Source organism: Dysidea avara, chromosome 9, assembly GCF_963678975.1.
Source record: "Dysidea avara chromosome 9, odDysAvar1.4, whole genome shotgun sequence".
Lineage (NCBI taxonomy): Eukaryota > Metazoa > Porifera > Demospongiae > Dictyoceratida > Dysideidae > Dysidea > Dysidea avara.
Genome location: NC_089280.1, coordinates 9,889,539 through 9,899,529, shown reverse-complemented (window position 1 = coordinate 9,899,529; position 9,991 = coordinate 9,889,539). Strand labels below are relative to the sequence as shown.

Here is a 9,991-nt window from a genome sequence, read left to right as displayed (position 1 = left end):
TACTACCTTGTTCGTACAACACTCTCGATTGAAGATGGCTTGTTAATGAGAGGTTGCCGAATTGTGATTCCACTACAACTACAATCTGAAATTTGGACAAGCTCCATGATGGTCACCTTGGTATTACAAAGTGCTGGGCTTAAGCCAGACAATCTGTTTGGTGGCCAGGGCTCACAACTCACCTTGCAGGAAAAGTAAAGAACTGCATAGAATCTTGCAAAAACCAGTCTCAGAGTGCAGAACCCATGTTGTCTTCCTCTCTACCTGAACTTCCTTGGCAAAAAGTCGGCACCGATTTATTTGAATGGAAGAAGAATCATTATCTCCTGATAGTGGACTATTTTTCGAGGTTTATTGAGATATCTAAACTGAACAGACTGACATCAGATGAAATCATTATTCACACTAAGAGCATCTTTGCTCGACATGGCATCCCTGAGGTGGTATACTCAGACAATGGTCCTCAATTCCGTTCCGACAATTTGTTATCAATTTAACCATGTCACCAGCAGTCCATATTTTCCCCAAAACAATAGCGAGGCTGAATGTGCTGTTGGCACAATCAAGAATTTGTTAAAGAAGGAAGGGGATCCTTATCTGGCTCTCTTGGCCTACTGCAGTACTCCTCTAGAGATTGGATACAGCCCTTCACAACTTTTGATGAATAGGGCTCTCTGTGCAACAGTCCCAACAACACAAGAGCAGAGAAAGCCCAAGGTTCCAAGCTTGAATGTAGTGAAAGAACGGGATGCATTGTTGAAGACTAGACAAAATAACAATTTCGATAAACATCATGGAACCAGGGAATTGCTGCCTTTAAACACAGGACAGTTAGTTTGGCTACCAGAATCTAATGTTACTGCAAATGTTGGGGAACAAGTTGCTCCTAGATCCTACTCAGTAACAACCCCACAAGAGGAAGCGAGAAGAAACAGACGAGATCTGATTCAACTCTCAGAAACAACTACCACCTCCAATCCCCTAGAGATTACAACTCCTAGACTTCCAATTCACAGAAGTATGAGGGAGATAAATTCTCCCAAGAGGTTAATATCTGATCTGAACTGGACATGATCTCCTGTGAAGGGGAGATGTAGTGATAGACACAATCATGATTTATGTATTGTGATTTTGTAAATATAGTAAATTATGTATTAGGCCATGTGTGAGATGCATGCGTGTAATTATAGTACATGATGTAATAGGCATGTGAGAGATGTGTGTGTGTAATTAGAGAGAGAGAGAGAGAACAACGTGACTGTATATGGCGTAGTGTTTGATTTTAAATCAGTTTTAATCTCGTCTACAGTATATAGAACTCTATACGTGACACTGCAGTATATATAGCTGTTCCTAAATATTATCACAGTCAAAAGAGATGCATCATCATCAAGCAGTAAATGAGTTAAAGGCTTAACTTTCCTAACACTGTATCAATACTAATGATCATAACTTACAGTGTGGCTCTCCCATATTCTGTCAAGCAGCATCCAGTTGATACTAGGGCTGCTTCAAGAATCTGCATTAATATATAAAGGGTACGGTGACAGCTGTGATTCAGTGAGCTAACCACATGGCAACAAACTTAAAATATGCTTAATAAAAATTTGCTTCAGGTAAATAATTCTAAGATTAATCAAACAGACTTTTGTAAATGAGACCAAGTCACTTTACTTGATTTGATTAAATAGACCTAGTACATAAGCTCATATAATATGGGTCTCTCAAAACCAGTCTTATTGCCCATGTCAGCAGATTTGGTTTTTCACCAATAACACAAAGCTACATGAATAAACTATCAAATTTCATCACCAAAGTTAGCTAGGCTTGAGTGGTCTGCTCTGCTTTTGATGGCTGCTTTTCCCAAGCACAGTGGCGATCGGTACGTGCAGTCTGGGGCTGTAATGGAGCTCTAGCCAGCCCAGGGTTAGCTGTATGTGGCTGTATAGCACCGCGGTGTTCAATAAAACCCTGTGCTGTAAATATGCTTTCATTTTTAGCCAGTTTTGAGACCTGAATGGCCCATAACTTGACCTAATTTGTCCCTATACACCTTCTCCTTTAAGATTTTAAAACAACATCTGACACTCCTCCGGGTCCCCGCCTCCCACCCCATTTGAAACTCACCTGATACAGTCGACCTTGGTAAAGACAATCTAAAATGGTGGGACACTTAGTTGCTGGTTACGTGTATAGTGGATGCTCTGGAAGGTAAGGAATTGGTATGAAAAGTATGAAAATCTGGCATGTGTAGCTTCAACCATTGGCGAGCTACAATACACACAAATACATATACTTAAAACCTGCATTTCTCAATACATTTTTGAATAGGCAATAAGACTGGTATTCCCAGATTGGGTCACATATAGGAAGCAAATTTAGAAAATAATGAACAAAACACTTGAATAATCAAAAACACTATTATTATAATAGTGTATGGTATGCAATTTTGTTTACAGCTGCATATTCAAAATTAAGCAGAAAACTTAGCAGAGTAGGGTAAAAGTAGAGTATGCAATGCGCACAGATTTTACAATGCAGAATTCTCACAGTTCTACAAGCAGTTGAACAATCTCCTGTAATGACAGACAGACAATCCCCATCAGCATCCTACACACACAAAATTAACACATAAATTATTGAATCTACATACATTAACAACTCCACAGCAAATGCACTACCAGATTATATATAAAGTATCAGTCTACTACTACTCTACTTATGCTCAGTCTACTTATTCTCAGTGTTTCATAACAAAATTAGTTTAACAATGCCACAGTGTGATAAGTCCTCTCAAACTTCCTGGACCCTACCCCTCTAAGTTTGCCTTATTTAGCCACACAGCTAGTCTCGCATGCATTGACTTTGTATTTTATATTGGCAGAGTGATTAGGGAAGCATGTTTTTATAAATATAATAGATAATGGATCAGGATGGGTAAATTTGCAGCCAACAGAACTATACACTGTAATTTAAGAGTTGTTATCATTTAAAAAGAACATGCAGTACTGTTCTGCAATAAGATACACTGGTTCGTATCATAGCCTTAATGAATACAGGTATAACTAAGTATATACAAAACTTAATCGTTCAAGAAGTGCAAGATTTAACATTAAGCTATGCAGAAACTTTATCTTCATTTGTAAAGATTAAGTATAGCTATTTTTTACACTTAGCACCATACGCATGCACAAATTTAACTTACAAATGCAGCATCCACTGCTGCTATTGCAGCATTAGTATTGATCACAGTATAGCAGCTCTGGTTTGCTGGGGTCACCCTACAAGTAGTGTTTCCAGTGATGTTTGGCAATTCTAAGTAATCATCATCCTCATCATCATCATCATCATCATCATCATCATCATCGTCGTCGTCGTCATCGTCATCATCATCACCCTGTTCGTTGTACAATTATATTATACTTTGCATGGGAGGATCAAAGCGATGCTGTGTATAGTATCGTCTATACAGCACTAATTAACTGCATAACTGTACTGTATGAGTCATACAGTACAGTTATGCAGCTAATTGGGTAAATACAGCACACTTGGGTAAATACAGCACAGTTACACTGTATGTGGAGAATATTTAAGGGATGTTACGTAAACAACACACTGTAAATCACTAAAACCAGCCAAACTAATCCTATGAGTTCATTCTACGGCTAGAAATAGATTGTATAAACACTTACTGATCATCTGAATATGAAGCTTTTTAAACATGACTCCACTAAGACAGCACGATTGATCACGTGCGTGACATTGTAAATCGCTAAAACTAGCCAAACTAAACCTATTAGTTTGTTCTACAACTACAAATAGATTTGTTAAACACTTACTGATGTCCTGATCACTGAAAATCGCAGTGGTTTGAGTACTAGAGAAAATCACTACAAGCCAGATGACCAGGAAGTACTGCACAATATAACAGTTAAAGCACTGCCTATGCTTGTGTGTATAAACAAAATACAGCACTCGGGAGGTGTCTCAAGGCAAATACAGTTCTTGGCTTTGCCTCATGCTGTATTAGCCTCTCAACATGCCCCCTCGTGCTGTATTTTCCATACCCATGCGCAACGATGCTTTAACTATAACATATAGAGGTTATAACATGCTTATGAGTGATACAACTGAAATATACACGCAGTTTACAAGGGTCCATAGCACCTGAGGAAATAGCGTGCTACACTCCAGTCATATACTTAGTAATCTTTTTATATCATAAACTTATTACACATGCCACACCCTAGTAGATAAAAGGATAAGACAACAGAGAACCAGTACTAGTTTGGAAAGAATTTGGTGGATTATCCAGTAGTTTTGGCATTCAAGATTCTTGAGTGATTACCAAAGTATCCATGAAAGAGACAAGATTACATCATCTCCACTCATCAGCCCAGGTACATAAGTCTTGATCTTTATAAGTAATAGTATACCATGCCCAGGTTTTTGTTGATATTCCCAAACCTGAGGGCTGCAGGCCTGAGGGTGTGGGCATATATATCCAAACCAAAACAGCCAAGCTGTAAAAAAGAGTGCGGCTCCCAAAAAGGCCAGGATGAAAAAAGATGTGAAATCCAAGGTGTCAGCCAAGAAATGGCTGTGATGGTAGGTTAATGGCAAAAATTTTAATTACAATGATTCAGGTGAATTTACATTGCCTCCTCCAGGATTTGGCACCAAATACACCTGAATTGTTGTAATTAAAATTTTTGCCATTAACCTACCATCACAGCCATTTCTTGCCATAGCACATCGATAAAAAGTACTGAAACAAGCTGGATCCAGAGTATTGCATAATATTAAATCACAGGACATACCCCTTTCAACTCAAAAGGGTGCACTAGCTTACAAGGCCTGATACGCATGTGCCAGGGAGGAGGCCAGTAGTAGGACAAGCCCATGTGTGTTGGTAATGCAATTACGAAAGGTACTTAACACTACTAAAATATATGCTAAAGAAATGGATTCTATCTGTCTCTCTATAGGGATATCATATAATATCAACCATCTATGATTGTTTGTGTCTGTTTGATAAATGTAGGGACTGTCAGGGATGAATTGGTGACTGCCACGTGTCATCATTTTGGAACATTGATTTATTCATAATGGTTTTGTTTACCTTTACAAAAATCACACCATTGTAAAGCACAAACACAGTAGAATTCAAATACTTATCAATCTTTATCTAACCTCTTCATTGATATTTTGTACAGTAACCATTGGCTCATGTGAAATATTTTCAAGCATTGCTAATGTAAGTGCATTGCATAATGTACAATATTTCAGTTCATATGGGCTTGTCCTATCCCTTGTGTTACAACACATAAACAAGCCCTATAAAGCAGTTTCAGTGACAGGCCACACTCCTTTCAAGTATACACTACACAAATTAATGGCTTATAAGAAGCTAGCCTTCAATACAGCATGTAAACATGCGGCCTTCCCTTATAGAATGAAGATTTATTATCTTTACCTTGAGGCTGCTTGTTCACATGGGTGTGTGGACAGATACACATAGCTATACATGCATACACTCAAACACGTTTTTCCTAAACCAATTTCAGAAAACCAGGCACACACCTGGCTTAAAAAGCAATAAGACAGTTTTTCTAGTGATGTAACAGATGATAACACATAGTGTAATCTTACCAGTCTGCACACTGTTAAGTAGTTGACATAGTTGCTCAGGTAACCTCGACAGTTACCAAGACAAACTTGCAAAGCAGCTTCATTAACTGCATCTGATGATGTAAATTCTGCCAAAGTACGGAAATAATCCAAACAGTCATCATTGGTATTCCTAAAAAAACTGTTTCGTGTATTGATACATCTGTTTGCTTCACTGGTATATGATGGAGCTGTTATCTATAATGACAAAATATCTCTAAAACTCAGCAATGATTTATTACAAACAAAACTTACGCTATTACAAAATCCAGGGGACTCTACATTGCAGACTGAATAGATTTCCCTTGTCAGGATTGCACTGTCAATTTGGTCGGTAACTTCATCACTGTTGAGAAACACTGTAATAAATGATAACATAATTAAACTCTATCATACCCTTGGCCAGTAGTTGTGGCAATAAAACTGTTGAAACAACATCCAAAACTTGCAGTCAAATTCATCAGTATCTGTAAAGCGTTTAGCAGATGTGATCACTGTATACATAGATGACTAGTTCTTACATCTTTACATTCATCAGAACACCTTCCAAACTTGTAGTCAGTTAAGCACACAAACTAAAATGATGAAGAATGTTTCAAAATTAGTTGCAGTGACTACAGTTGCATACACATGTATTTATTCTGAGAAATCTATAAATAAAAAATATTTGATAGAGTATATGGTATACACATTGGTACACAATGTTATGACAAGTTAATTTATTATGTGTAGATTAATTCCCAGGATATAAGCAACAAAAGGTTCATTTTCAAGTGTACTTTGCCAATACTTTCATAAAACCACACACTAATGTGTTATCTGATTGAACTGAAATTTGGAAAACATAACAGGGATATAACAGTAAATTCTATTACCAATATATTTTTCTATTGAATCTAACTAACACTCAAAGAGTTATGACAAATTAAAACAAATGTTGGGCAGTAAAATGTACCACTGGACTGGTGGTTTTTGTTTCCTAATTGTACATCTTTGTAAGGTATACTGTATGTTGACTGTTACATATTTTTCAACTCACTTGGTTTTTAAATGTGAGTGCAACATGTCCCAAAATACATGTATCATTTTTCTGCATGTTTTAAACTATCTATTCATCCATAGTAATTTTGTTTATGAAGTTTCAGTTATAGTTAAAGTACCATCGCAGGTGTGTACAGAATACACAGCATGAGGTGAAGCTGAGAACTGTACTAGTTTTAAGACACCCCAAGCACTGTATTTTCATATACACAAGCATAGGCAGTTGTCTAGTGTTCCTGGTCATTTTGCTCTTAGCATTTATCTTGAGTACCCCTACAGGGTACTTTAATATTTGGTGATTAAATTAATAGTAAGTGTTCATATAATTGTAGAAAAACTGATAGGATTAGTTTGGCTAGAAGAACTAAAACATTGAGTTATAATACAAAAACTGATTACATTGTGCAAGTGCAAAATCTGTGCAAGTGCGAAATTGAGATACTCTAATAGTGCAATCACCCTAATAGAGCATTCAGCTAAGAAATAAGCTCTATTAGAGCATTCAGCTGCATTACAAGTCACCTTGTAAAGAATTCAACTCTGTTACAAGCCACTTGTATGGAGTTCAGTCACCCTGTAGAGAATTCAACTACAAATAATTCATCCTATAGACAGCTGCAAACATGTAAAGAGTTCAGCTACAACAAATCACCCTGTATATACGTAGAAAGCTCAGTTACAAACAATATATCTTGTAAAATGTTCAGGTACAAATAAGTCACCCTGTAAAGAGTTCAACCACAAACAAATCACCCTGTAGAGAGGTCAGCTGCAAACAAGTCACCCTGGAGAAAGTTTAGCTACAAACTAGTCAGCCAGTTGAGAATTTAGCTGCAAACAAGCCACCAGCTACAAACAGTTTACCCTGTAAAGAGTTCAGCTATAACAAGTCACTCTGTAGAGAGTTCAGCTACATTAGAAATTACTCTATAGAGCACAACAAATCACCATGTAGACAGTTCATCTACAAACAAATCACCTTGTATAGAGTTCAGCTACAACAAGTCACCTAGAGAGTTCAGCTACATTAGAAGTCTCTCTGTAGAGAGTTCAGCTACAACACGTCACCCTGTAGAGTTCAGCTACAAATGATTAACCCTGTAGAGAGTTCAGCTACAACCAAAAGTCACCCTATAGAGAGTTTGGCTACATTAGAAGTCACCCTGTAAAGCGTTCAGCTATATTAGAATTCACGGTACAGCTACAAACAAGCTGCCTTTTGGAGAGTTCAGCTACAACAAGTCACCTTGTAGAGCATTCAGCTATGGTCAAGCCACCCTGTAGGAGAAAGTTCATGTGATAATTTTTTAATGAATAATTTTAAAGCAAAAATAATTGAATTGCACATGCTAAAATTCAGCTCTTGATCTCTACCTCCTTTCTGCAGTAAAGAAGTAGACAAGTAAAAAAGCTCCAAAGCCGGTCATAGGTCAGCTTTGGAGTACTGTATAGCGGAAAATATTGGTGGGAGAAATTTTTGGCGAATTGATCATTAGCAGAAATTGGCGAATAATATTTTGGCGAATGTATGACATTACTTTGCCTACGCAATTTTAATCTAACTGCGTAGGAGACAAAGCTTACTACAGTTCAATGCCTCTCATTCAAATCGACGCGCTCTTATGCAAATAGCTAGCTCGAGAGCTAGCTGTAATTAAAACAGCATGCACTAGCTCGCTAAGTCACTGGGACGCGCGTGGCAAGCGAGGCAAGGGCACTGAGCTGAATCGCTTGAGCTGAATTGCCCATCTGCCTGAGCTATTAGTAGTCTAAAACCATACTGTATTCAATGGGATAGGAAGACTAACCACTCACCGCGCTGTAACAATATTCACCCACTAATGAACAGCGTCTACTACACTTTCAGTGTTTAGAAAAATGGCGAGTAAAATTTTGGCGAATCAATGCACGCTCGCCAAATTCGCCAAAATTTTCTCCCGCCAAAATTTTCCGCTATACGGTATTACAAATACAAAAACGCAATATATATGCCAAAACAGCCAAACTATAGAAAAGGTATGGCTCTTAAAAGCCAGGATGAAAATATGTGAAAATCTAAGCTGGTAGCCAAGAAATGTTGTGACGGTAGGTTAATGGTAAACTTTAATAACAATATGTGAATTTTGTGCCACCCCCACTAAATTCACCTGTACCACTGTTATTAAATTTTTTGCCACTAACCTACCATCACAGACATTTCTTGGCCACCACCTTGGATTTCACATCTTTTTCCACCATGGGTCCATACCCTTTTTACAGCTTGGCTGCTTGGTATACATAGATATAACTGTGCAATGATACTACATAGCATAGCTCACTACCCAGTAACTGATGACTGTACAGGTTTGCCACTGCATCAATTTGACATCTAACCCCAAGCATTCCCAAAGACAATACTATTTTTGTATAAATATAGAAATTTATTCAGAATATCACTCCTTCACTGCTATGCTTGTGTGAAAATCAAAGACAGGTATTAAAATTTAAAATGCAAAATACTGATAATTATTTACATAACGAGTCATGCTACACAAGTGATCTGCAAAATAGAGTGCTAAGGGAATGTTAGCCACCTCAAAAAATGGTGTATATAAAAGCCTTCAAACTTAATGAGGTTGGTCTCTAACTAGAACAGACAAACATGTACTTGAGAAAAGAGAATTTGTGATACAAAATTAGTGGGAAAAACTATTCCAGTAGTCCAAGAAATAACTGTAACAATTAATTAATTATAACATTGATAGCATCGCCACATCAGCTTTACAGTTTATTGACAATAACATCATTGCAGGAAATTCTTTGCTGCCACCTTTAATTTCACAAAGTTTTCACCTTGGCATTTTAAGGAATACACATTTTTTACAACTTGGCTAGATATTGCACATAAATGCTTATAAGATTAAATTATTGTGCAACGAATTCAGATACAGGGTATTTAAATAGTGCATTTTATTACTGCAATCTCTACTACGTATATAGAATTTTGAAGGGTCTTTGTTATCATACAGTACGGTCGTACTGTATATATATACATTAGGGATTATGAAGAACTGGACTTTTCCAGCCAAAAATATCACCCTAAAACTACTCTCAATTTCTCTTCATGACAGCTTGGCAGTATTGATTAGGCACAGCCAAGCCCAAAAATGTTTTCAGACCAACTCCCAACCCTTCCAAAAAGTTTCTATGAAAGTTTAAAGCTTTCTATTTAACAGAATTTTATACTGACTGACTGACCAGCTGATGCCTCCAATTAAGCATGGATAAGGCTATGGGCTTG

The 9,991-nt window shown here is 37.3% G+C and overlaps 1 protein-coding gene across 1 annotated transcript in view; it reads right to left on the bottom strand.

Moving 5' to 3' along the window:
• LOC136266056 (uncharacterized) overlaps positions 1 to 9,991 on the bottom strand; it is a 76,528-nt gene that overhangs the window by 5,065 nt on the left and 61,472 nt on the right. The window contains exons 8-14 of the mRNA XM_066061013.1: positions 6,192 to 6,245; positions 6,067 to 6,137; positions 5,926 to 6,016; positions 5,653 to 5,868; positions 3,206 to 3,397; positions 2,551 to 2,610; positions 1,458 to 1,519 (exon numbers count right to left, since the gene is read on the bottom strand). Coding sequence (XP_065917085.1) covers positions 1,458 to 1,519; positions 2,551 to 2,610; positions 3,206 to 3,397; positions 5,653 to 5,868; positions 5,926 to 6,016; positions 6,067 to 6,137; positions 6,192 to 6,245 — 746 coding nt within the window. The remainder of the gene's footprint in view (positions 1 to 1,457; positions 1,520 to 2,550; positions 2,611 to 3,205; positions 3,398 to 5,652; positions 5,869 to 5,925; positions 6,017 to 6,066; positions 6,138 to 6,191; positions 6,246 to 9,991) is intronic.